Consider the following 27,688-nt stretch of genomic DNA (forward strand, 5'->3'; position numbering starts at 1 on the left):
CTTTTGTAGTTCGTTTATGAAAAATGAGCTATTTCGATTTTTTAAAATAAGGCAAAATAGGGTCTGACATTTTCAGTTAGAAGATTATTACTCTATAGACTCTGAAAAATAAAAGTAGCCTAACTGAATTTGATGTTTTACAATTATCAACGGCCTGCAGACATAGGTGAATTTGAACTTTTCTCAGTTTGACAAATATTAGTGCTTTACACCTGAGAACGTAGTGATAATGATGGTTCTTCCCAAATATAAAGTAAATTCTCTTGAAAATCGATATCTAATGTGCATCAAAATCTGCCAAATGTGATCTTCAGCATTTATTAAAATCTCAATTAACAGCAGTAACTGTAGGTCTGTATTACATACAGCTAGCACACATCATGTCCTCTTCAGGTCAAAATTAAATATAAAAATTGTGACATTTTTAATACAAAGGTTCATCTTTTATTAAGGTGACTATATATGTATATTTATATATATTTATATTATATAATATATATATATATATATATATATATATATATATATATATATATATATATATATATATATATATATATAATATGTACTTACGTAAAATCTGCTACAGAAAAAGGTTCGGACATATAATTTCAACAATGGTGGACAGAAAATGCCCCAGTATTGGCCTAATGACACAATTGATGTGTAAATTAAATGAATGTGAGAAAACCTTCAAAACAAACAATAAAAACAGAAAAGGAATTGTCATCTTCAGTGAAAAGTTATAGGGGACTCTCCATTCAAATTGTCCAGTAGCCTCAATGTAGACTGACAAGTCCTTCGCAGTATGAATGCTAGTATATTTTATGATGGACATGAACACACATTTTTAAAAAAGAAGAAAACAAAGAGAACTGTCCAGTCTCACAGCAACAATAAAAAAAATCCAAAGTAAAGCAAGAACTATGCAATTTTAAAAATAAAATTTATTAGCATCTCTCTAATATGTGTATAAATAAAAACATATATAAGAAACAATGCATATATGCATTATGTTATGAGCTGAACAATAACTGGATTATATGTGATACAAAGGAGCAGAGGCCAACAAACCTCAGCTTGTTTTTCATCTTCATCACTTTCTTGTCATAAAAGTGTGTGTTTGTATGTGAGAATGTACCTTGAAAATCAAGCATTTAAAAACAATATGCATACCTAAGAGTTGTAACTCTACATTCGGTCAAAAGGATAAAACAAAGACAGACAGGTCAATTGCAACAATGGGGGAAAGCATGGAATCTTGGCAGCTTTACAATTTCTGTCATAGAACTTTGCAAAACAGCGTGAGCAAAACAGCTTGAAATGAAAAGGAAAGTCTTGACCAGTCCTGCAAATAGCAATACTAGATCTGGCACCAGGGCTCAAATGGATCTCCAATAGTTTCATACCCTGGGTATAGTCTGGAGGCCTCAAAAACTTGATATAAAGGAGAGTGTGAACTTAAATTGACATTTGGGTTTTCTAAGGGCTACTTCCCATGGGTGTACTTTTTCTTACAAGTTCAGTTTTCAAATTAAAACATTAAACAGCCTAATGTAACAATGCATGTCAACATATTGAATGAGCCAAATTCACACACCTGAATTTGTATTAGGTCACTGCTGCCGCCAAACACCATTGTGCTTTGAATAGAATTTGGCTGCTTGAATTGCCTGGGTACATTTCGGCTAAAGTGTTGCTCTTCCCATCTCCCTATTGCTGCTACTCTTTCACTGCAGTTAACAAGCTGAGATTGCTAGGGTGATGGGAGGCTTGAGGATGAACGCTCTCTGGGTTTGGTGGTAATGAGTTGCTAAGGCAAGTACAGAGGAAGCTCTAAGGCACTCCTCTTCTGCCATCCACTTAGCTCTCGTTTTGGTCATGCTTTTAACACTCGTGGTCTTTTTCTTTTATTTTAAAAACATACTATATTGAACAAACAGATATGCACAGAAAAAAAAAAACAAATACTACTGAAGGCTGGCCAAAAGATTCATCAGTGGTCTAGTCTGAGGTATGAGTTTTTCTCTCTCTCTTAATAGTACTTAAAAAAAGAAAAAAAAGAAAAGAAAAAGAACTGACGCGTAACAGACAAAACTGAAGAACTGGAGGCAACACCTTTCTTTCAAGTCACACAAAACAGTGTGATACTGCCAGGAACATTAGGCTAATAAGTTATACTGTGTTGACACATAGCGATGTTAAATTGGCCTTTGTCTTTTCAGGTTCTGCATTTTTCAAAAAAATCTTCATTTATTTCTCTCTCCCATTTTTTTTCTCTGCAAAATACCACCATTTTAATAGGGAACACAACATCCAAGACAACAAAGACTGCTTCCAGGCTGATTAACCAGGGGGCAGGGCTTGGTAGGGTAAAGGGGGTCCAAATGAAAAAGTGATGTGTCTGCTTTACTGTGCCAGTGTATGACGTTTAAGTGCCTGCTGGGCACGAGAATCATGGTGACCTCCTGTTAGCCATGTGGAATGAAGGAACTACTCAAGAATTTTTTGATTGATGTTGTGGTCGTGGCTCCACCCCATGTCTTTAGAGTGCAAAGATCCCCTTTTTTTTCTTGTGTTGTTAATCTACATATTAGCCCTGATGTACCCATGTTCTCACTCACTAAAACTCTGCAAACTCTTTTGCACATTTCTCTGTTAGAGAGACGCGAATGTCCTCTTCCTCATAGTCATCAAAGTTGCTTGTGTCCCCGGGGCCTCTGCACTTTGGTATGAAGGGAGCCTCTACCTGCAAAACCCAGAAAGACTAATTTAGTATTCAGCACAACATTCAAGTTTGTGCTACATGACATGGTTAAATCACACATGCACAGCATATTCCAGTACAGATTCAGAAACATAGACATTCATAGAGCACGCTAATTCAGTTCATTTGCAAATGGCCTGCCAAGAGTAGAAAAAAAGAAATGTAGGACTGTAGCATGTTACTAAACTTCCTGGATGAAAGGATGAAACACTCAGTCTGTTTGAAATGCCATTGAGGTGGTCAAGCATCAGGTATCAGCAAATCAAAAACAATTGCAACGATCCTCCTGAAAATTCATATATCATGGTCACAAATGGAACTGTGTGATTTGCTGACTGTAAAAAAACGTCCTAAAGTATTCAACTGGGAAAGTTTTGTGGCGATATCTAGAAGTTAAAATTCTTTCCCCATTCACCTGCCTATGCCTATGGAGGCCTATGATATTATACTAACTGGCAGGTTTAAAATACAAAATCATGCATGGGAAACAAAAAACTCTTTATCAGCAAGTAATTCATTCATAATTACTGAGGGTGCCCTAAGAGCCCACACACTCAGAGCTCTGTGCAATACATGCCAGTACATCCGGAAATGTAAACCCATTGCAAATGGAACATTTTATTGACTTCATACTGAGCAATGGACAGCTACTTCCACATCCACAACCCTGAAAATGTATATTAGGTCAGTGGCTCCTTCTAAAATCACAATTTTGTTCTACAATTCCAAAACAGAAAAAGTTGGGACGTTGTGTAAAATGTGAATAAAAACAGAATGTAATAATCTGCAAATCTCTTAAACTCATATTTACTTGCAAAAAGGACACAGACAGCATATAAAATGTTGAAAATTACAAATTTGACTATTTTGTGTATATATATATATATATATATATATATATATATTATTTATGAATTTGATACCAGCAACATGTTTCAAAAAAAGTTAGGACAGGGATAACAAAAGGCTGTAAAGAAAACAAAAGAAGGAATATTTCACAAGTAATTAGGGTAACTGGCAAAAGAACATCCCAGAGAAGCAGGGTCTCTTAGAAGTAAAGATGTAGGGGTATTCATCACTCTGTGTAAACCTGTGTACACAAATGATGAAACAATGTCATTTTAATGCTTCTTAAGGTGAAATTGTAAGTATTTGGGGGGGGGGGGGGGGTCATCATCTACAGGACATTATATTATTAAAACATTCAGAGAATCCAGAGAAATCTTTGCAAACAAGGGAAGGAGCTGAAAAACACATTGAATGGTCGTGGTCTTTTGGACCTCAGATGGCACTGCATCAACACCAGACCTGTTTCCACACCTGTCATTGTATGGGCTCAGCTAAAATGGCCTGTCTGCAGTCCAGATTTGTCAAATTAGGTGCATAATTGAATGAAAAACATGACTAAGAATACCCCATACTGTTGAGCAACTAACATTGTGTATTGGGTAGTAATGGGACAACATTTAATTCTCAAAACTCTAGCAAATAGTCTCCTCAGTTCCTAAACATTTACAGAATTTTGTTAAATGAAGAGGTGAAGCAGTACAGTGGTAAACCTGAATATTTTCTAATACTTACTGCTCTATAATAGTAACAGAATATCTTTTATATATTAAAAATTATAAATATTTTCACTATTTTCTAATCAAAACAACTAATCAATTAATCAAGAAAATAAACACCTGACTAACCGATTATGAAAATAATCATTGATTGCAGCCCTACTTAGGGTACGTTTTTGCCGTGTGTATTATTAAGGGGCTCTATTTAAAAGGCTTAGTATTATTTTTCTTTGTTCTGGGGAAAAAGCATAGGACGGGATATTAGTGTGCACTTCCTTGTTCCATCCCCTTGTATGTATTTATTGAATTGCAAAGGCCGTCAAATAAACATTTTAAAAACCCTTAAATGAATCAAACCAACTCAGCAATAACAATTCAACTCAGATAACTGTCTATTCACCTCACCCCTTGTCAAAACGTTCACTTGCCCAACAGTGACAAAATGGACAAGCAGTGGACAAGCAGAAGCAATGTACAAGCACACATTAACACATATGTGCATCTATGCCGACAAAGAACATGCAACCAGCTTAAAAGTTACGTAAAAAAAAAAAAAAAAAAACGGGCTGGGCAAATGTGGCCAAAAGATTAAATCTTATCTTAGTTCATGTAGTCTACATGAACTGAAAGCAAACCATGTTTCAAGCTTATTAAAACTATACATGACATAGCTTATTTAAACTATACATGACTTACTTGTAACTAGGTCAGACCACATGTGCAATATCAACAAACATCACTAGCAGTGCTGTTATTCTAAAGACTATTGTAAAGAACTTAATAGTCAATGCAAAAAGTCATGCAAACTCAACAGAGTTTTGTTTTAATACAGGCGTTCGCTCTAACATGTCCAATGAAGGTACAAAGACAGACCAGAATTTTCTGCGGATGTATACAACAGGAAGAACTTTTGTTTACAGTCTCGCAATTCCAGACCAACTTCTAATCAAGTATGAGCAACAGCAGAGGAAGCGCTAATTGATTTAGCAATTTAGGCATTTTACACATGGTTCAAAAACTGAATCAGAGACCATTCTCAGAAAGGCAATCTGCAGCTGTTAATCAGCACTAGGGATCGACCGATATATTGGCCAGCCGATATATCGGGCCGATATTTGCATTTTTTACGTGTATCGGCATCGGCTTGCTGCATTAACCAATAGTTTTTTCCGCATTATTTACATACAGGCGTCCACAGGCAGCTCTGTGTTGCTGCTGCAATTCACGTGCAGACTGCCCCTCCCCCACGAGCAGAGTGCTGAAAGCCTGCTCTTCAAGACAACAGTAAACTTCAAACTTTCAAAGCATCTTTTAACTGTTTGGCTTAGCTGAAATATTGCCATACACTTTGAAGGTGGAAGCAAGTTTGTGGGTCCAAATGGAAAACACGAATGATAGATAGGTAGGCTACTTTTTAATGCTTAATGATCGTTTATAAAACTGCTTGCCATTGTATTTAGGGAGCTGCAAATAGCTAAGTTGTAGGCTATCCATATTCATGCGGTAGCTGTTACAAACACTGGTCATATGAAAGTAGCCTAATGCCAACGTTGTTCCGTGGTATTTGTGGTTGAGTTTTATTCAGCGACCACCTGGCTGAGTGTTGGACGCGTGTGGTGTGAGTGCGGATCGGGCCGCAAATTTCTGTCCGAACCCGGCCCGCGTCCGACAGAGTTGCGTCCGAACCCGATAGGCATTTTCATTTTTATGTCCGAACCCGACTCGAGCCCGACGCAGATGATGCCTGAGTTATTCCCATGCTAGTGATTAAACGTTCACGTTTGTGGATAGCCTGTATTTTTAGCCCATTAAACGGAACACACAACAAATTGTCTACAGAATCAGATGAGCGTGCACGCACGCAGGTCACACACAGCGCACATTAACACAAGAGGCCCAAGCAAGCATATCCTATTGAAATAGAATTCTTGTCTTACCATTGACGAAAAGTCTTAAAAATGACCTGCAACAGTCGTTGAAACTACAGTGCCTCTGTCACTGATCCGTATGCAGCATCGACGTTAATTGGGGCAACTCGAGGAAATCCTCATCCAGTTGAACGAGACGACCTATAGCCTACGTCTTTACCACGGTATGCAACGCAAATAATCTTAAAATCTCCTGATAGGCTAACAACTTTTTTTAACGTCACCCAAGACTGTGCTTATGTGCGAAATGTGCATAACCATTTGTTTATGTAGTCGTGACAACGCGTGTGCATTTCAGGCAGCATGCCTGAAATGGGTTGTCACGATAAACAAATCTTGCACACAGGAAGAAAGCTATTAGGTCTTTTTTACATTTTACTTTATTCTCAAAAAACAAACGTTTGCATCATGTAAAGCAGACCTGTTGGTTACCCAACATAATAAAGAATTTAAATGTAAAGCTTCCAATGCATATCGCCCCCATGTGTCCGAACCCGTACCGAACCCGACTACAATTTCTAAATATTTGTCCGAACCCGACCCGACCCGTCGGGTCCCGTCGGGCTCGGGTCGGGTAGCCACACTCGAGTGTGTCTCCCTCCCTGAATGCCTGTTCTATAAAACATGCTCGCCATTGTATTTAGGGAGGAAGTTGTAGGCTATCCGTATGCATGCGTTAGCGGTAGCTGTTACGAACACTGGTCAATCATATGATTAAGTAATGCCGATGTTGTTCCGAGATATTTGTTGGAGTTTTATTCAGCGACCACCTGGCTGAGTTTTGGACGCGTGTGGTGTGTGCGTCTCCCTCCACCTCTCCCTTCGAGCGGGGCGTAGTTGCCATCGCAGTGATATCAGAGCTTTAATAATGAGAGACGTGTAGCTGAATATTAATTAGTGTTAACGTTTATCATGTACCAGACATACCGTGTATGCCTTACTTGTTTAGAGCCGTTTGCTAACGTGATCATTATCAATCCAGTTCAATGGTGGTTCGTCAGCTACCAAACAGAAGTGTGTGTGTGCGTCTGGTCTGTCTCACTCAGTGGGACACACGCATCACAGCGATATGAGAGTGCTGACTGAGTGCTGCGCTACCTGAAGGAGAGATTTTAAAACTTTGAGAGATACGTTTTTATACCTTTTTACGTTGATGCCGTTTAGAACAGAAACATCTGACACCACGTTATTTTCCTCTGCTGATTTATGTTCTGTGGTTGACAAATCTGGCAGCTTTTTGTTTTAGAAAAATATAGACATAGAAACATTTAAACCATGCAGTCTAAAATGACAAATCAAGCACTTTATTTCAATAGCTACTTTTCAGACTTATAGTTTTCTTAAATTATTTAAATGGTGTTGACAAAGGACATTTTGTGATGACTTGAATTATGTCTTATGTCAGCAAGCAATGCATTATCAAGGCTGTGTTGTAAGATGTTGATGAAAGCATTTTGCACAGTTAACCATATCCAGTGCACCCATCCATAAGTTCAATAAATGTTCCTTTTTTAAATTGAGACTTATAACATTTGTTATCATCATTTGTGTAATTATGTGTCATTTGTATGATGTAAATGGAGGGAGCAAAATAAAAGCAGTATCGGCTCAAGAAAATCGGCAGCCTGCGGTCATCGGCTAAGGCTGATGGAAAAAAATCGGTATCGGCACTAAAAAATCCATATCGGTCGATCCCTAATCAGCACATAATATTCAAACGCCTTCAAGAGAAAGCTATAACAGAGTGCCCTCAAGCACCCTCAGCAGAGATGGCAACAGGAGAGTGTCAGTGGGTGAGCTTGATCTGTGTCTGAAGTCTGGCACAAAAGGATAACGCCTCTACCACAATCGTGCAATAGGCCTCTGCTTTCAGCATTTGGACTTTAACTGTGCTAAATGTGTGACTCCATCTATCGGCTCACTAAGGCTATTTGCAAAGGATATAGAACAGAGTGTTTCTTTTAAGGACATCTGAAGACTTACTGAGGAAGCCGTTTTGTCTGCTTGTTATCCAAACATTTACATATTCAGGCAGAAAACAGTATGTATGTCTCAAGTCTTGTCAGTTTATCTGTTAGTCAGCTGGGTGGGGTAAGCTAGATGAGTGGAAGAAAAACAGACCTCCTCTATCAGTGTTAAAAACATGCCCTTGTTACGGAACAATCAGACCAGAGTACAAAAAAAAGAGATTAAAAGTTTACCCACATTTTTTGGATGAGGAACAAGGCAAACAAAACACTCTCACACACACAAATACGGTGGCCGAGAAATGCAAAACAAATTTACATTTGTTTGTGCAAATTTACAAAGTGCAAACAAATTTACATTTGTGGGTGCATATTTACAATATCCAAGCACAAAATTACATGTGATAAAACAAAATTACAATCTAAAACAAATTTACAACCCTGTGAACACGTCTACCACGGGCTAACACATTTACAAGTTTCGATACAAATTTCCAAATAGCAGAATCTGACGGAAAGGGTAGGTACAATACACAGGAAGTAGCCTACTTATTGCATGTTTCGCGTGTTTCCAAAGGGTGTTCCTTAATGACATAAGGGGATTCATTTGGTTGGTCAGTGTCAGTGTCAAAAGGTGCGTGTGCAGTTCAGCAGAAAGCCATTGATTGGTGTGTGTGTGGATTCCCAAAAACTGTTTCACGGTCAGCTGGTACTTTTGCTTAAGAACTTGCCACATTGTCCTGTACCCGAACAGTTGCCCTGGCCCACAAAGTTCAAGTCTGATGGCATTTCGTATAGCGTTCCTTGGGGAGTCGCCTAGCTAGCCTCCAATGGCCTTGATTGAAATAATAAATACAGTTATTAATTAAAGTGTTCTCCTTCCTGTTTGAGACAAGGTCGAGTATTTCTTGTGTATTGTACCTACCCTTTCCGTCAGATTCTGCTGTTTGTAAATTTGTATCTAAACTTGTAAAAGTGGTAAAACTGTTCACAGGGTTGTTTTAGATTGAAATTTTTTTTTTTGTTTTTTTTTTAGATTTTGTTTTATGACATGTAATTTTGTGCTCGGATATTGTAAATATGCAACTGCAAATAAAAATTTTTTTTGCACTTTGTACATTTGCACCCACAAATGTAAATTTGTTTTGCAAATCTCGGCCAACGTACATATTCTTTCATTTGATCAACTTCCCTACCATCTTAATGCAGCAAGCAATGCATTCAGTTTCATTGCCAACACACTGTACCTTTCTCTCATAGATGGCGATCCAATCTGTTGTGGCAAACCACTTGTGGTTCTTAATGTCATTCACTCCATTCTTCAGGTTACCGAAACGCTTGGTCAGGTCTACCTGCAGCAGATTCCTCAGCAGGTCTTTCAAATCTGAACTAAAATGGGATGGGAATCGTACCTGCAAGAGGAAAATGTGTGGGATTTACTGATAACATCTGGTACTTCTCTGCAAAAATCATTACATAACACCCAATTAAATATATTAACAGACACCGATGGCTGCAGTTGCATGGATCAGATTATAAAATACAGGGCAAATGATGCAGTTACTGTGTTTTTTTTTTTTTTAAGTGATATTTGACAATGATCCAGAGGTAGTAAAGACTCCCCTTTCATACTCCTGAAGACATGCATCTGTGTTTTAAGCTGAGTGTTTTTTATGAACATCCATACCTTTCCAGACACAATTTTCTCATAGATCTGGATGGGCTGGTCGGCGAAGAACGGGGGATAGCCAGCTGCCATTTCATAAATAAGCACTCCCAGCGCCCACCAGTCCACAGCTTTGTTGTAGCCCTGCAAGAGCCATCCACAACAGTGACACAGCACGTCAGTATGGATGGAAAATAGCAGAAGCCAGACTGCAATTGTATAAGGAAGTATGGCATGGGCGCAAGCCAGTGTGACCTTGCTGAGGATGATCTCTGGTGCCAGGTACTCTGGGGTTCCACACAATGTCCAAGTTCTGCCCTTCACTCTTTTGGCAAAGCCAAAGTCTGTGACCTGTGAAGCACAAACAGTAACAACTCTTACTGGCAGTCCAAAACAATTTACAATGACGTCTACATTTTTTCACAGAAATGTGTGAACATTAATAATGCCTTCAAAAATCTAGGATATTTGATAAGCCAATGTTATTTACAGACGTCTAAAGTCCTGCAATCACCTGTATACACATATATACGGTATAATGTATTGCAGGAGTTGGGCAGTGGAACTGAAAGGTGGTTTTAGACCATTAGTATGGTGTAGGGCCAATAGATAATGTCAATTTGTCTTGGAAAAGACAGATACGAGTCCAGCACAGTGGCCAGAGGGATTTTGAGCCATTCCAAAACACTGGCCAGGTCCCGACCATGAATATTGACCCAGTGGAGCTCCCAACAAACAGTTTTGGTGGAAACAGCCAAAGTGCACATTTAATTCTGCAGTGAGATTGGCAGTGGTGTTTAAAGAAAAAAAAAAAAAAAAAAAAAAAAAAAAAAAAAAAATTATATTTATATATATATATATATATATATATATATATATATATATATATATATATATATATATATATATATATATATATATATATATAATGCGTGTTAGTATTCAGACATCACTTTCCAACAGCCACCTCTTGCAAGTTGTACCTGGCTTGCGGTTCTGGCTGAGTGTGATCCATTTCATATCTTATGATACCCATCCCTACAGCTGTGCTATTGCTTTGCCACTGCAACCTCCACACTCTGCTCTTGGTGATGGAAATCAGTGAAGATTGGCCACCCGGGTGCGCTATATTGACCAGTGTTTCCGTGTTCAACCCCCATACCTTTAAACAGAGGCTGGAAGTGTACAACAGGTCTAGGCTCTAGACCTACCTGGATGTAACCATGCTGGTCGATGAGCAGGTTCTCCGGCTTCAGATCTCTGTAGATGAGGTCTAGCGAGTGGAGGTACTCAAAGGTCAGGACTATTTGAGCTGCATAAAATCGTGCGTGTGGTTCACTGCAAAATACGAACAGGGGCAAAAAAACATATTCTGACACAGTACTTCGATCAATCACAACAAATGACAATGGGCCCTCCAGCAAGAACAACTTATATGGACGAATATATTTCAAAATGCTATTATAAGCAAGACCAGCTAATCAGGCACATGCTGGTCAGAGACCCTTCAGTCTTCCCTCCCCTGCTAAACAAATCATCTGTGTCACCATGCGTGACTTGACAACCAAAAGCCCCCATATGTGCTGCTGGTGTTCTCTTTTTTGGCCAAGGGTCACAGAGTAATAGCACTGAAAAGTAACACCCACCATGCTGCCCATGAGGCGTTGGCCACAAGTGTAAAGACAGACCAGGGTAGCATTCTTAGTGGAACATCTGATAACGTAGCTTCATTTTTAATGAAACTGTCTTGTGCATTCCCTCTAACTGTTACTTGTGCCTGTAGGTCATATGTTGCTTTTTCTTTTCCTTGTTTACATCCTACTCTACCTCAAATTACTCCTTAATTTCTGTGACAATAGCAAACAATGTACTGTTAATTGTATCTTATAATGTTCAAATTCTCAGACAAGTCACACTTTCAAAAAGGAATAAATGCTTTGTTTTTTTTTCTTTCTCAAAGCAGACACCCCCCGCTCTTAGAAAATACTTCCAATGTCCCTGACCCTCCTGCAATTTAACAAACCCTCCTTTTAACTCTCGAAAGTAACTGTATGATTCCTATAGTCAAAGGTAGAATATGACCTACTCTAGTTCACAATTTCCATGAACTTACATTCGTATAGAGATAGTTAATTTAATTTACCAGAACCCAAAGTTGTGCCCTATAGTAAAATGAAATACAACAAACTGAAGGAAGCATCAGGCCATTATGTGCAGCATCAGGGCATTATTGTACATCACAGCTAGACATGGTGGATTAAAAAAAAAAAAAAAAAAACATAAGCACTCACCTGAACCTCCCAATTCTTCGAAGGTGTGAGAACATCTCTCCTCCTGGTACATATTCCATCACCATATACAAGTTGGAGTTGTCCTGTGAACATTTCAACAGTTAGATCATGGTAAAAAAACAGTATACAAAATAGTGCACAGTATACAAAATAGTGCACAGTATACAAAATAGTGCACAGTATACAAAATAGTGCACAGTATACAAAATAGTGCACAGTATACAAAATAGTGAAACATCCAAAGGGGAAACAAATACATACTTTGAAAGCAAACTCCAATCTGACAAGAAAGGGGAAGGAGACAGCTTGCAATATTCTCTTTTCGTTGAGTGTGTGTTCGATTTGTTTGAGTTTCACCACCTGAACACACAAGAAAACACAAGCGTCTGTAAGTGAGGTGTGGGGTTCCATTATGATCATACAAATATTCAGAAAGTAGTCTGAAAGACATTTCCTGCCACCCCCTTCAACATTCAAATCCACTTCCTCCTTACACAAACAATCTACAAAGTGCCTCTGGAGGTGCACTTCCACACATCCCATAATCTATCCAGTCTTACCAAAACAATGGCACCACGATCACACAAATATCCTCAGGCGGATGGGATTTCTGATTCATTATATTTAAATATTGCACATGAAAGACGAGGCCACTTGAAACACCAACCTTCTGCTTGTCCAGGATTTTCATAGCGTAGAACTGCTCTGATCCTTTGAGTTTTACCAACATGACTCTGCCAAAGGAGCCAGTGCCCAACGTTTTCAGTTTGTCAAAGTCATCTAAGCCAGTCGTACACTGCGGAAGAGAGAGGCCCAGCGAATGGATGCTTAGCTTCAACACTCGATTACATGAATACATGCCGTCTTTAGCCATTAATGCTAAATCTTGAATTTAATATGAAGAGGAATGTATATCATGTATTATTCCTTCATCTATTGGTCACTGCAGAACAAAAAAGCTTCAGTAGGCCAAACACACTTGACAGGCAAGTATTAGGCCAACTTTTAGAAACCGCTCCTTACCTGTGGCGGACATTCCCATTTTCTCAGGAAATCTTCTTTGGCTTTGGCTAGAAACTCTTTCACTGTTGGATAAGACAGAGGGGAAAGTACATGCATTAGTTAGACAACAGAACTAATTCAACAGTGGTTGCCTGAATGCTTTACAGCCTACTTGTTGGTACACTCTAAATTCAAGGGATGGGGAGAGGCAACAAACGTATGCAATCCTTTAATGTATCTGGGATTCAAGTGTAGGGAAATATTTTTCAGACTAACGCCAAACTAGTGGATTGAAGGGCCACTGTGGATTACTATCACACTGTGAAATTCCCATTTACATTAAATATGTCTAAACTACATACCTAGTAAACTGAAAAAGCCAAGATTCTAAGTTCTTAGCATTAACAAACACAAACAAAAGGCAAGCAATGTCACAAGTGATGCCAAAAGTTGGACTCAGTAGGGTTCAGTAGCCATGGTTGGCCAAGGGGAGAGACTGATTACTGGGGATGGGAGGGAAATGGGAGTTTTCAGACCATGCAGCTGTTGGACATCCCTTCCCATTACTGTTACTGGGAAACTACAACAATCATAATAAACTAGGAGACTCACATTAGGACCCAAACAGGCAAAACAAAACAAAAGAAAACAAACAAACTAAAAGATCACATAACATGAGGGGGACACACCAGACAATAGACAACCAGAATGACAGAAAAGATGTAAAGCAACACTCTAGAGGTAGACAGTCAGAATAAACAGGACACGATCCCGTTCAGTGATTGACTTGAGAATCATTCAAAGGGGCCGGGATGGCTCAGGTTGTTGAGCATTTTCTGTCATTCTGGCCACCCGGTGAGAGAATGGGCATACCAAAAGTCTCTATAGATCACCAAGGAATTGCAGGAACATTCACCCACACGCATGGGATGATGAGAGACAGAGAGAAGAGACAGGAGAAACAGAAGAGAAAGAGAGCAAGGTTTATGTATGTAACAGGCACAGCAGATAAACAACACATGGACCACATGTGACAAGTATAATCATTTATGACATTTTAGACACAGAGAAGTAAAATAAGAGAGAATTAGAAACAGAAAATAGTGGATATCAAAGCTTGTTGGTGCTTTAGAAATTGGACTTTTTCTTTTATCCAGCAAACTTTTGACTGTCAAAACCGTCTTTAGACTGACTAAACAAAGTCAAGAAATTCTCTGATGGGTTTGCATTATCCAGCAGCAGAGAAAAAGAGGTTCATTTCTATCTATTTGGGGGAGTGTGTACTATTATCATTTTCTGCTTAATTGTTTACTTTTGTTAACTTTTATTGTTCCCCTTTTGAAACAGCTGGGGAGTGGCTAAACGTTAGTGTTACTGGAAGACATCTGGCTGAGGGAATCCTGCCTCTGGCTACATCCATTTAAGGCAAGCCACTTCACTTCAGCACAAGCGTGGCCTGGGAACGGGCTTTCCTGGGGCATCTGGGATACGAGAAAGTTAGCAGGGGATTCTTTCAGCTGGAGGGGGAGCACAAATGAAATGGTGAGGCTGATGGAGAATGTCTTAACAGGGACTGAACACCATTATCGTTCTATGACCCTTTTAGATTGCACATATACACAAACAAACCAAGATAAAAAGAAAAACACTGAAACACAATGTAGTCAAAGTAGAAAAAACATAAAAGCTACTCATGAAACAATTCTGAAAGCGAACATAGACTATTGCAGACCGGTCAGTCTTCAAAAAGCAAATAAGTTAAGTGATCCTCAACAAAACACCACTGTAGCATCCAATGACATACTGTTCAAATGTCTGGAAGAAAAACATGTCATCAAGCAATGATTGTCTCAGCTGTACACATGCAAAGGGCTCTAAAAGCCTACATCTAGCTTTCTACCGAGAGCAATAACACAAAGATTACATCCACAACAACTACCTGCAGAAAGCAACAAGACCGATACCAAGTGTTTGTCAGTTCACTTCGAAAAAGTAAATTAGACAGAGACTAAGATTTCCATAGCATACTTTAAATATCACTTGCTTAATTTAGTGATAAGATTCACTAAATCCACATACCATTCAATGAGAAAATAAACAGAGTGCTGATTCCTTACTACTTTGACGACAGATTAACATGGTTGGACCTGGTAGCTTTGATGTGGGTCAGTGTTATAATTCAGGTCCTGTCTAAATCCGGTCCTGTCTCGCCCTTTGCCATCTTGCCTCCCTCATCCTAACCTGTCAGACAAATACAGCCCAGTGCCTTCCACCTCTTGAGACTATGACCACCAAGTGTAGAAGAGATAATCATATATGGATCTAAGGCTATTACAACGCACAGTGGGATATTATGCATATTTATAGATTCATACAGTGAAATGGCACCTGTTGTGGCTTCATGTTTGCCTGTTTTAAAATTAGAACAATCAAAATGTAAAAGAATACAATTAGGCCTGGTTTCTGTGCAGGGCTAATGCAATGTCAATGCTTTCTAAGAAGAAAATATGAGAATGTGTGTATTTTGGTACTAGTGACTACCTTTCCTGAAAAAAAGAACAGAGCTGTTTATAGTTTATGGAGAATGAATCTGCTTCTACAGCACAGTGTGCTATCAGCAAGCATCAAAGTGTCACACTGCAAACTAATACAAGCCTGGGGCTGATTGCGTCAAGCCTTTCAAAGCTCGTAATTACACTTATCCTCTGACGAAGGTCTGATGACAAGCTGTTCCAGTCAATGACAAACATGCTCTTCATATGTGTGTGTGTGTGTGTGTGTGTGTATGTGTATGTGTTAGCCAGGAACCTTCACAACACTGAGAGATTAAGGGGCAAGAGGATGGGGCATCAAAAAAGAGGGCACTCTAAACAAACAGAATGAACATGAATGGTTTTGAGGGTGCTTTTATGAATGGGAGCTGAAATTAGCCATTTTTTCACCATATTCGGTCAGTGCCTAGTGGTGGTACAGTAAGACACTGAGGAGAGAGAGCTAGAAATAGTAGATAGTCAAAGACTAAACATACCCTCTTCATCACATCAGAAAATTGTCAATATGTATGCCAACCAAATTTCTCCATGACTTTCAGCAGCAAAATATGATTTTCTGCAAGTAAATATTAGTACTACTGCATTGACAACCAAATAGCGTACCAGTATTCACAATATGCATTCGTTTTGAACAGTAGCCCAGTTAGATGTTAGCTTATAAGCTATCTCAGCATTATTAATATAATATGAAATTTTACTTAATAACATGTGACAACGTGGTTGTTTCAACACCTAAAACATCAATTAACTAGTTATTTAAATAGGCATGTACGTTTCTTTGCATATGTGTGTCCATCTATCTAGCTAAAGTAACGTTAGCGGATATCATTTTAGATGTCAATTCCCGTCTGTCAGTTTCAAATGCACACTAACACGGTCATGACCGCTTCTTCGCCTGTGAAACAAAATGTTCTAAGTTGAGACATCTGTCAATCAACAACATAATTGTCGTCGTATAAGAGCTTAATTTCAAACTTGTATGACAAATGGTATGCAGAGCCCCAAATTAATTAACATTCGCTATACACCAACAACGTTAGCTTGCTAATCAACAATTGATGGCGATGCCTCTTGCAACCCGCCGACGTACAACATGCTTAACAACATAACAATTGCTATACTACTCGTGCTCCTCTGTGTTGTTCAGAGTAAAGGTTGTCAAAACACGCAGTTTGATAGCAATAAGTTTGGATAGAGGTCTGGGCCTGCAATTGGAGACTGGAATTCCAAACGTTAGCATCGTGATGCTCTATAACAGAAGTCAAAACAACTAGGCCCTTTGGATCACCGTCAATAAACTGATACTGTTTGGCTAAGCAATTAAAATTAAAGGACACAAATGCATGGACGTCACACTCCTTTTCAATGTCAAAGCTCAATAATCTGGCGGTTGTTTTGCAGTTGCTATCTTCATTAATGTACTTGCCATGACGGCCTGCCCCCTGCCTCTACACTACTAGCTAGTTATCTTGCTATGCTACCATCAACTCAATCAGTTAAACTGGAGACTAATCCTTTAGACAATCTTACATGCAAGTCATTATTGTAACACAACGACTAGAATGTAAAAACCTAAGACTGTGGATACATTCATCTAAAACAGCAATCAAGGCTGACAACTGAATGCATAACTCAAAACAGGATAGACTTAGTACTTGGCCTTTAGTAAGCAAGTTAGCATGGCTAACGGGGACAAATACAACCGTGTATCCAGCTTTAAGCTTACATAAAATGTGTGTTTCGCCACATGTTGATTTAACAACACTCACTGTGAACTAATACTAGTCTGCATATTTACAGTTTATGGCTGAGGTTCGTGACAATCCAGCAGTAGCGAACACTACAATGTCAGGCCTATCTCATATCGTTAGTATTGTGTGATGGCAACTATCCTAGCCTGCTAGCATCCTGTACCTTTTCCGAGGAATGACTCCTAACTAGCTGTTACTTGCTACCATTTGCACGTTAGCATTCGGTGTAACAATGTAGCAATAGCATACTTGGGGCCGACACAATATTAACACACTCAAAAATGAATGGAGGTGTGCTTGTGCTGTTGACCCCCGTGCAATACTGGTTATTGTTTATCTGGCTAATAATGACAGCATAAACCAGCTCCACTCACCGCTCTCCAGCTCGTTGCCTTTCTTGGCGGTTGCAGCGTTCCCCATCGTGAGGAAGACACGGCTGTTGATTTGAGTGCTGGAGATGGCGATAGGGCTGGAAGAACGGTGCTCCCCACGCTAACCTAGCAATAACTTTCTTTCTAAACCACGTTGATTATAATGAATGTTTACATCAACGTCCGTAATCGAAAGGGGAGACTCTAATGAGTATTTACGTTCCCTTGACGGTGTTCTCCCCCTCTCCGCCAGTGATGAAAATCTCTTGTCTCCGCTACAAATTGGTAGCGGAGTCTCGTCTCACAGTCGATCCCTTCGGCTTCCAATGATAATTCCAGACTGAGATTACTGGCACAGAGACTCTCTACTCGAGTAGCTTCCGACCGACCACAGGCGACCTGTGATAGCAATAGCAGCGACACATCAACAAGGTTGGCAACTACAATAACGTTCTAAATGCATATCTACACTGCCATACGACTGAAAATACTGTATACATTAACGTTAAAGCAACATACTTATGCTCAACTAAAACGAACAAGTGGGGTGAGGAGCTCAGTCATTTTAAAAGAATCTGTTTTATACATAATTTTCTGAACAGAAAATACCAAAGTCGGCATAGTCACCTCACCACAACCACTTAAGAGACCGCAGCATAGTTAAGAGATAGTTGACACTGGATGGTTATTATTCAACCAGATTATATTCTCTGTCTGCTAAACTGATTTGTTTTGTTATGTCTCTCATACTTCCTTTAAGACAATTAATAGTATGTAACATTACACCTGTTGCTGACTCACAGGCGTCACTTTCATCTCCAAAAATATTTTTGACAGTAAACAAAGTGTGGCATCACATGTGGAGTGGCCAGTATCCACCACCATTTTCTTCACAGTGTCTAATGTGAAATTAGCAAATCCTTACATGTCTGTAATGTACATCATCTTGGATTCAACATTTACCACAGAGTACAAACCGGAAATGACAATAGGTCAACAGAATGACGGACGGATCAACAACGGCCTCTACTGGCATGCAATCATAACACCAAACCTTGAAACTTGACTGAATAAAATGATCCACGATACGAACAGCAATGGGAACACAAGGACACATTACTCTTACCGCCTTCACGTAGACATCAAAAAGTATACAATAGTCATTGTAATTTGTTGTCCACATATTTTGTTGTCCACATATCTAGGCCTGATCTAAAGAGTAACTTCAAATAGCTCTTTCTCCAATATTGTTGCCACATGCAATAATAATAATAAAAAAAACCTATAGCACAACATTTCCAGACAAAACCATGACTTAAACCTCACAGGTTGAAATAATCGTAGAAGTCTAGCTTCTGGTGGGTTGCTGTGGTGCAACAGGCTACAGCGTCCATACCATGTACGGGTCCACCTGCCCACGGCGACCCAGGTTTGAATCCGACCTGCGGTCATGTCCCTATCCCACCCCATCTCTCTCTCCTCCACTCACTTCCTGTCTATCTTCACTGTCCTGTCGAAATAAAGGCAAAAAGCCCCCCAAAAAATATACAAAAAAATGAAGTCTAGCTTCTGATTTAGTAGGTCAAAGATTAATAACTCGAGTTATAACTCGTACTAAAATCAAAATATTATCAAATTATAACCTAGCATTTTTTTGTTTGGATCCCTAATGACATTAATAACTTATTCAGCTGTCAAATGAGTAACGTCACCTTCTTAAATGTATGTTTATATTTGACCCTAGCTACTCCTGAATTAACTACATCTAAAACCCTTAAAGTTCCAGGAAAATATATTTCTTTGCCATACTAAATTCAGAAGCCTTACAATCTGATCTGTTATACTAATTATCCTGCCCTCTAAAATTTGTATTTACTCAAAGTGAGTAGACTCCTGCAGAGGTAGCAGTGCGGTGAAAGGAGAGGGTAGCCACTACATCCAGCCATGAAACCAAGATGTCTGTATAGTCTAATATATATATATATATATATATATATATATATATATATATATATATATATATATATATATATATATTTTTACCAGACAACATGGAATATTAACCCAGGTGAGTGGAGCTAGGCGGAACGAAATTCATCTGGCGAGAGTCAGGTTAATGGAATATAGTCTGGCAGCCAAATGCCATAATTTAGGTGAACCTGGTTTTGTGGGTTAAAGGTCTCCTTCACCGAGAAATCGTTTAATACTTGTTCCTTTCGAAATACTATAGCTCACTCTAAGTTGCATATGCATGCTGCACGTGAAAATGATCTTCTACCCCCATTGCCCGCATTAGCCAATGAAATAAAATACACAGAAAAACAAGTGAATCAGAAAAAGCCCTTCCCTGTGACGCCGCAGGGAAAACAATTATTCACTCGCCCACCTTGGCTTGTGACCGCCCACAGGAAGACAGGAAGATTTTGGCCAGGAGATTGTCTATCCGCAGCTAGTAGAAGCTAACAGCAAGTTGCTAACATGGCGGAGCAAATTCGTACCTGTGTTATTTGTGGCAATAACACATCAATGTTGCATGTCTTGCCTTAGAAAGAAGAGTTGAGGAAGAAATGGTTGGAATTTATCGTTGGAACACCACTGAAGTATAGTGCAACATTAGTTCTGTGTTCCAATCATTTCGACCACACTCACTGTGCCTGCCTACAGTTAGAAAGTGGTTTTGCATCGATGTTCTGAAAACCTGGACCTGTACCGTCACGACGATCGACCACCAGCTCACAGGCTGTAAGTACAAACAAACTTTTCCACCTAACGACTGTTACAAAATAGCATGTTCATATTCTTCACGTTAGCATGCATGAAAAGGGCACAAGCTAGGCTTAGGCTAGCCTATATTACAGGAAGCTACAACAGGCACATAACTGAAGTGTTCTGTTCACGACGTGTAAAATCAGAGAATGTCTAATAGGAAGGGCTCTGGTAAAATCCATTAGAGGAATGGATTTGAATGTAGCCTACAGGCCACGCGCCAGGTGTAGCTACTTCCATTGATTAGGCCTATTGGAAGCTAATTGTTGCAGAAGACGCAACGCGAACAGAATGCTTCAGTTACGTGCCTGGTGTAGCTACACTCATAAGAAACTGTATGACCACACTACCCAGAGATTTAGCTTGTTGAACCTATAATCTTCTAACCTAAGCGTTAAACCACAAATAATAATATTGGCAACAATATCTTATGCTCAACTAAGGACTGGTATTGTTCTAGTCTAAACAGGGAAAATCAAAAACACAATACCCGTGCACTATTAGGCTAAGTTGCTATCACTAGAGCCCAGGTATTTACACTTCAGTCTAATTTATGTGTTCTTGCCATTATTACATTGGCCTTTGTAGACCTACAATGATGTTTTGTTTGATTACTTGCTGTTTACTTAGTGTTTTGTATGTCTTCCAGAGCACATCCTCATGTCGGGCTACACAGCTTTCTAGCCTACATTAGGTCATCACGTTAGAAGCAAAGGTTTGTGAACTTTTATTGTTGTGCTAGTTAGTTTCTAGAAGTCTTTTTCTATTAGGCTAATACAGGTTCTTATGTGCTCGTCAATGTTTGGGAAAGTCAATTCATGGGTTTCATCTGGTCACTTTCCACAGGTGTATAAAATCAAGTACTTCGATTATGAATGCAGACTGCATGGTGCTTGATTAATACACCTGTGTAAATGGACCTGATGAAACCCATGAATTGCATAACAGATATAATTGATATTACTGAATGTCTTCTTAGTACATCATACACCTTACCACAGTCACTAAAATATTTTTTTTCCATTGTGCCAGTACAGTTTTGTGTGAGATAGTGAATGTCTTGTGTACTATTAGTATCTTGTAACTTGACAGTAATACACATTTATTTACTTTAGGTACCCAAACAGAATACTTCATGAAAAGTATGATATTTGATACAAGCACTTCGGATACACCATAGGCATGGGGGCCTGCTACCTCTACTCCCATCAAGCCTGTTCATCCAAGGCCAGCTAGAAGACCTCAGGTTGATCAAGAGGAGGAGGAGGATGAAAGTGACATCTCCACAATAACACCTGATGGCTCCACCTATGGCCCAGCGCAATCAATGAGCAATGTAATAGAATCATCACAGCCAACGAATGTGTTTTGTGTGTTGTCCCTTCGGATACCCAGGACAACACAAGCCGAAACAACAACTCAGACCTTTTTCCCTAAATAATCCCAGCACCATCTTACAAAGGATCTGTAGGCCAGATGTCTGCATCGTCTGGCAAAAAGAGGACATTGTTAATTCTGTGCATAGTTTGGATGTTCTTGTTTTGTGTTTGCATTATTTGAATAGACTGCAATATTACTATTTGTCAGTGTTTCTCAAACTTTTTCAGACCAAGGACCACTTAAACAATAATAATTTAAACAAAAATATAGCTGCAAGCAGCAATGAGGGGGCCAAGCAGATAGTTCAGCAGGCCAGATTTGCCATGTAAGTCAATGCCGTTGCATCAGACATATAGCCTTAAGCAGTCACAGCAAGTTCCATGCCAAACAACTCAAGATTGGCTGAGTTACAAGGTCAAGTTTTACATCAAAACATAACTGATTTTGTGGAGCTGAACCAGGGCTGAGTGTCGCCGCCCCCTCCCCCAGCCAGCCCACCGCCACAAACGCCCCTGCCCATCCCACCCGCCCCACTCTTGCACGCACGCATTAGAATGAACTGGATGGAACTTGCTGTCATCAGTTTCTCATCAAAAATAAAAGATTGACTGAGATATGATCCCACTTGCTGTGATTTAAACATAGTGGTCAAAAATTAACGTCATTGGGTGTGTTGAACTCGGTTTGGCCCAAGGATTCCAATGATCTCATTTTGACATTCGGGTCAACGGGTCAAAAGTTACGTCTGTGAACACACGTCCAACTTTGGCCTGTTGGTGGCGCTACAGCGTTTGAGGTGCCGGCATGAAACTTGGTGAAATTAATTATTGGGCTGTCCCCAATCAGTGTGCAAAATTGTACAACTTTTTACCAGACGGTTCTATGGGCTGCCATTGACTTCCATTGCAGAATAATGCACATTAGCAACTACTGGCCAAAATGCATTTTTGTCAATTACAGAGCCCCCTAGAGGTCAAAGGTCACCAGATTTCTTGAGTGTCCTCCCGATGGGCTCAAAGGTGCATGTGCTACGTTTGGTTTTGATACATGAAAGCGTTGCTGAGATATGAGCTCACTTCCTGTTTGGCGGCTTCACCGCAAATTTCGATTGCCCGTTACGGGCCAATGCTTCTGTCAATAATTCCAGAAAATTAGGCAGTGATAAGGCATGGTCTGAGGATGGTCTGTGCCAATTTTGGTGAAAATCAGATGAAATTTGTGAACTGTGAAAACTTGTTCGTGTTTTTGATTAAATCCAATATGGCGGCCGAATCAATTACGATGACATCACAAGTTGGCTTGGGTCGGCCTAAGGCCCTCCAACAGTATTACTAGACACCACTAGTGCATTTTAATTCTAAGCACAACAGCAGCTACAGGCCAAAAGGCATGTTTCTTAATTACAGCGCCCCCTAGAGGTCAAAGGTCATCAGATTTCTTGTGCGTCCCCCTGATTGGGTCCTGAGTCCATGGACTAAGTTTGGTTATGATAGATGAATGGGTTGCTGAGATATGAGCTCACTTCCTGTTTGGCGGCTTCGCCGCAAATTTCGATTGGCTGTTACGCGCGAACGGTTTTAGTTCCGAAGACAAAAAGCAATGGATTAATGAGGCATGGTCTGTAGATGATATCTTTGAAGTTTGGTGTCGATCGGACAAAATGTGTGACCTCTGATACGTTTTAAGTGATTTTGATGAAATCCAAAATGGCGGAAAATCCATCATGGCGGAAAATGACGTCATAGGGTGCGTTGAACTCGGCTTGGTCCAAGGATTCCAACGGTACCTCATTTTTCAAAATCGGATCAACAGGTCAAAAGTTACGTGCGTGAACGCACGTCCAATTTTGGCCTGTTGGTGGAAACTTGGTGCAATTAATTATTGGCCTGTCCCCAATCAGTGTGCCAAATTTCACAATTTTTCACCAGTCGGTTCTATAGGCTGCCATAGACTTCAATGGCGGAAGCGTAATAATAATAGGGAAGAAAACATAGAATCACTATGGGTTGCCTCGCAGCTTCGCTGCTTGGCCCCCAATAATAGATCACAGACCACCTAGCAAAAAAAAAAAAAAAACAGTAGACCAACTTCAACAGTATATTACACAATAGGCCATCTCACTGAACCACCTTGCTTATTGTCTTTGCACCTTGCTTATGGTGTCAGAGGATTCATATGATTTAAACTGGCATATTGTAGGTTACATCAGTGTTGCAGAACTGTTTTGATTTACATACAAGTTGGCTCAATATTGCAAACAACTCATCTATTATATTTTACCACATCTACTTGTGAAACACTTGAGAGAGCTTGTGGACCACACTTTGAGTACCACTGCTGTATGTAAATATAATAAAGCTATTTATTGAAAATTGACCTGTTTGGTATATTCGTTTTAGGAGTTGCATCAGTTTTTGTCCCTTTTAGGCTAAAGGTTTATCTTACCTTTCGTATCTTCTGTCTCACAGGGGGCCATAGTTGAATGTTTAGTGCATTTTGAAAGGAGTACATTATATTAAGGCAGACTGGTTCTAATTGTGGGTACAGGGTCATACAGACAACAGGGGTACTGGTGTTGCCCATTTTTCTAACCACATGAGCAATCCCCTTATGAAAAAGTAGTATAGGAATCTTATAGTATTTTGGGACAAAATATTATAGTAATCTTATAGGAATACGTATTTTGGGACATACTGTAGAAGTACTAATAACTCTATAATATCCTATAACTGCTATAGTTTTTCTATAGTAGTCCTATACTATAAGATTCCTATAGTACTTTTTCCTAAGGGTCATACGTGACAAAACAACTTGAGTAGGCTAACCTCTGCCAATGTAGGGTATCAAAGCCACAGTTCTCATTACTGGAGAAGTCTTGCAGCACACGTTCTCAGCTTCTGTAGGCATTCTGGTGCAATTCCAGCGAAATATAGTAGGTAAGTGTGTTTGCATTTAAATCTATATATATATATTGGGCTATGACCAAGTGGTCTTTCAATGATAGTATCATGGAATTCAAACCATAACTATCTATTCCGAAAGCATACAATTAGCAGGCTAGGTCAGTGGCTGAACTGCATTTAGGGTGCTTATAACCTGTGTTGTGAAGTAAAATATCTACTAGGAAGATTGCAAAGACTTTTGACTGTGTAAAGAAATAGGTCTTTATTTTAAAACGTTTCCAACTGTTTATTACTTGAATGCAAGATGACGATTGCCACAAACGTTTACCTCTTTTAGGAGAAATTTTAAGCTGACATGCAATTGTTACCATTCTATTAAACCAACGTTCACCGACAAACAATCAGGAAGCGGTTCTTCTTCCTACTCGGATACTAGGATCAAACACATGAAGTTGTATCTCCGAAGACATTTTGTGCAACAGTTTTGACTCGAGTTTTAGCCAGGTTTTAGCACTGTAAAGTTGAAAATGGAGCATAGCACAGGCAGAATCGGATGAGGACGCACTGGAGGGAGCGTCACAGTACTGTTAGCCAATCAGAGGCGAGGTCATTAACATGTCATGAATATTCATGAGCAAGAGGCAAATCCTGTCGTTCCTCCACTCCCACCTTCCCCACCAAACTAGAACAGCATGAAATAGACGCAGGAGAGCATTTTTTTCACCAAAACCGGCTCACAGGGCATTCATTAATACTAGAGACCATGGCAAAATTAATGAAAAAACGATGAGATGAGACCTTTAAAGTTTTTTTTTTTTTTTTGCTGTTTCTTGTTGCCAAGGGCTAACCCTTGAGCAATTCTTGATATTAAGCCTTTCTTGTTCAATGTGTTGAATATAAGGCGAGGCACAGCAGGTGAATGGGGTAAAAAAATTAACTAGCAGATATCACTATGAAACTTCCCAAGTTGATTACTTACATTAATATGAAAAAAAAAATGTATTGCAAGTTGTCTGACATTTAATGTTTAAATATGCAAATTAGGCATGATCTAATAAAATATGTGCTGATTTGCACTTTAAAAAACGTAAAAAAAAAAAAAATCTGAGCATTGGATAGGTTCAAAATTACTTTTTCATTGTGTTTACATATTAGATGAAAAGTCTTTGACACAGGGAATTATGGATATCTCTTTTAGTTGTTCAGTACTGCCAATAGCCTTAAAAATATTTGCCATGTTCTTAGGAATAAAATGTCATAAATCAGGCTAGGAATAATATATCAACAAACCCCTCTGTAAAAGCCATCTAAATATGGTTAGGCATTAAGACTGGAAAGTTTGGTGTACAGTATGTAAGTGCTTCTGAAGTGCAGATTTCATTCTCAGAGTGGGAGTGGGAGAGGAAACCATAGGAGGAAACTCATCCAGGTGCTAGCATCTCTCACTAGCATGTCTCTGTTGGGAGGGAGGTTTACTTACTGCACAGCTGTTAGCCTGCACTGCCCTCTTTTAGCTGATGTACTTTAGCTCTGTACTACTGTTCTAGTTTGCATAAAATATACATTTATTTTTTATTCTTTATCACAGTAGCTGCTAGTAGTCTAGAAACTATGAGCATAACCTCCTCATTCAAAAAGGGAATATTCATTTTTAAGCATTGATCCATAGACATGCATTAAAATACTAAGGCCTAAATAATACACACAGGTCAGTCTGACTAATTAAAAACATTTTTTTTTTTTAAATCCAGTCTTGATTTTTGATTCCACTCGACTGAAATATTTAAATTCCCATTCCTAGTTGACATAGTATATACTTGGATATTAAAGTGAGAGTTTTGTACAGAGTTCACAGTCTTAAGGTAACGTTAACGTTACTGTGGGATGTTCAAGAACAAATGAGCCAGAACTGATCTGATCAAAACTAATACTAGAAGAAACGGTAACATAGAGCTAACGTTACCATCACCCACATTAGCTTACCAGCCACTAATGATTCAACAGATTATCACAAAATAAGAAAAGCATAACTACACTTAAATCCTGACAACTGCTGTCGGTAGCAGCTACTATTTTTGAAGGCGAAATTTAGCCAACATTATCGTTAGCTAATGTAAGCTCATTAACGGTTCTTTCGGTTTGTGTTAGCTAATTAGCATAATGTCTACTATAAATGTCTTGAATAATCTTTGCCTGACAAAAAAGTGGAATCATGAACTCACATGAATAAATCACCAGATTATAAACAATTGTTGATGACAGTAAACAAAACTCAATACATGTCAGTAAAGAATGTTAGGAAAATGTTAAATGTTTCTTTCATAACTCACCGTCTGCCATTATTCACCAAATGCTATGCGACTTCTCCATTCATTAATGACACCAGTCCCCAACGTTCTACAGTTTGAGCGTGGTCAGAGCCAGATGGAATCTAACGATTCTAATTTAAGGTGCTATGATCTTGCTCCGCTTTAAAATATATAGGCCTAGCCTATATGGAAACCCTCACAACTGTGAACTACTCTTTGTATGCTATGTAAACCTCTGTCTATCGTCAGTTTACACGTGGAACATGTTGGTCAAAGATGAATGTTTCATTGTTGATTCAACCATTGTGTCAGTGTTACAGGAGAATCTTGCTTTTCTACATTCCTTAGGCCTAACATTACAGAACACATTAAGTCATTTTTCTTCACTATATCTAAGCATACCTTAAGATGTCATGTGAATGATATCAGCAATAAAAACGGGCTTTTATAAGTTATACATTTTATTATTA

The 27,688-nt window shown here is 39.1% G+C and overlaps 1 protein-coding gene across 4 annotated transcripts; it reads right to left on the reverse strand.

The window, feature by feature from the left end:
- Positions 1-929: 929 nt before the first annotated feature.
- On the reverse strand, positions 930-27,452 carry prkacbb (protein kinase, cAMP-dependent, catalytic, beta b). 4 transcript variants are annotated; one of them, XM_042094540.1, is made up of 11 exons: positions 17,864-18,249; positions 14,060-14,068; positions 13,208-13,269; positions 12,852-12,980; positions 12,446-12,544; positions 12,185-12,267; positions 11,105-11,231; positions 10,149-10,244; positions 9,915-10,037; positions 9,475-9,639; positions 930-2,749 (listed from the first exon to the last, which is right to left on the reverse strand). In XM_042094540.1, exons 1-11 carry the CDS (start codon positions 17,907-17,909, stop codon positions 2,624-2,626), a joined length of 1,065 nt encoding a protein of 354 aa, XP_041950474.1. In that variant the 5' UTR covers positions 17,910-18,249; the 3' UTR covers positions 930-2,623. The 4 variants fall into 4 exon arrangements, with proteins under 4 accessions (XP_041950474.1, XP_041950487.1, XP_041950469.1 ...); XM_042094553.1 differs by lacking the exons at positions 14,060-14,068; positions 17,864-18,249 and adding an exon at positions 27,240-27,452; XM_042094535.1 differs by lacking the exons at positions 14,060-14,068; positions 17,864-18,249 and adding an exon at positions 24,832-24,914.
- Between the last annotated feature and the right edge of the window lie 236 nt (positions 27,453-27,688).

Source organism: Alosa sapidissima, chromosome 1 (assembly GCF_018492685.1).
Source record: "Alosa sapidissima isolate fAloSap1 chromosome 1, fAloSap1.pri, whole genome shotgun sequence".
NCBI classification, from domain to species: Eukaryota; Metazoa; Chordata; class Actinopteri; order Clupeiformes; family Clupeidae; genus Alosa; species Alosa sapidissima.

What these genes read in the sequence shown, in the direction of transcription:
- prkacbb (XM_042094535.1), bottom strand. Translation starts at nt 24,913, where the DNA reads ATGCCTACAGAAGCTGAGAACGTGTGCTGCAAGACTTCTCCAGTAATG. An exon ending in GATACCCTACATTGGCAGAG is followed by an intron (nt 13,270 to 24,831) that starts GTTAGCCTACTC and finishes CTTATCCAACAG; the next exon opens with TGAAAGAGTTTCTAGCCAAA. An exon ending in AAATCCTGGACAAGCAGAAG is followed by an intron (nt 12,545 to 12,851) that starts GTTGGTGTTTCA and finishes TTGTGTGTTCAG; the next exon opens with GTGGTGAAACTCAAACAAAT.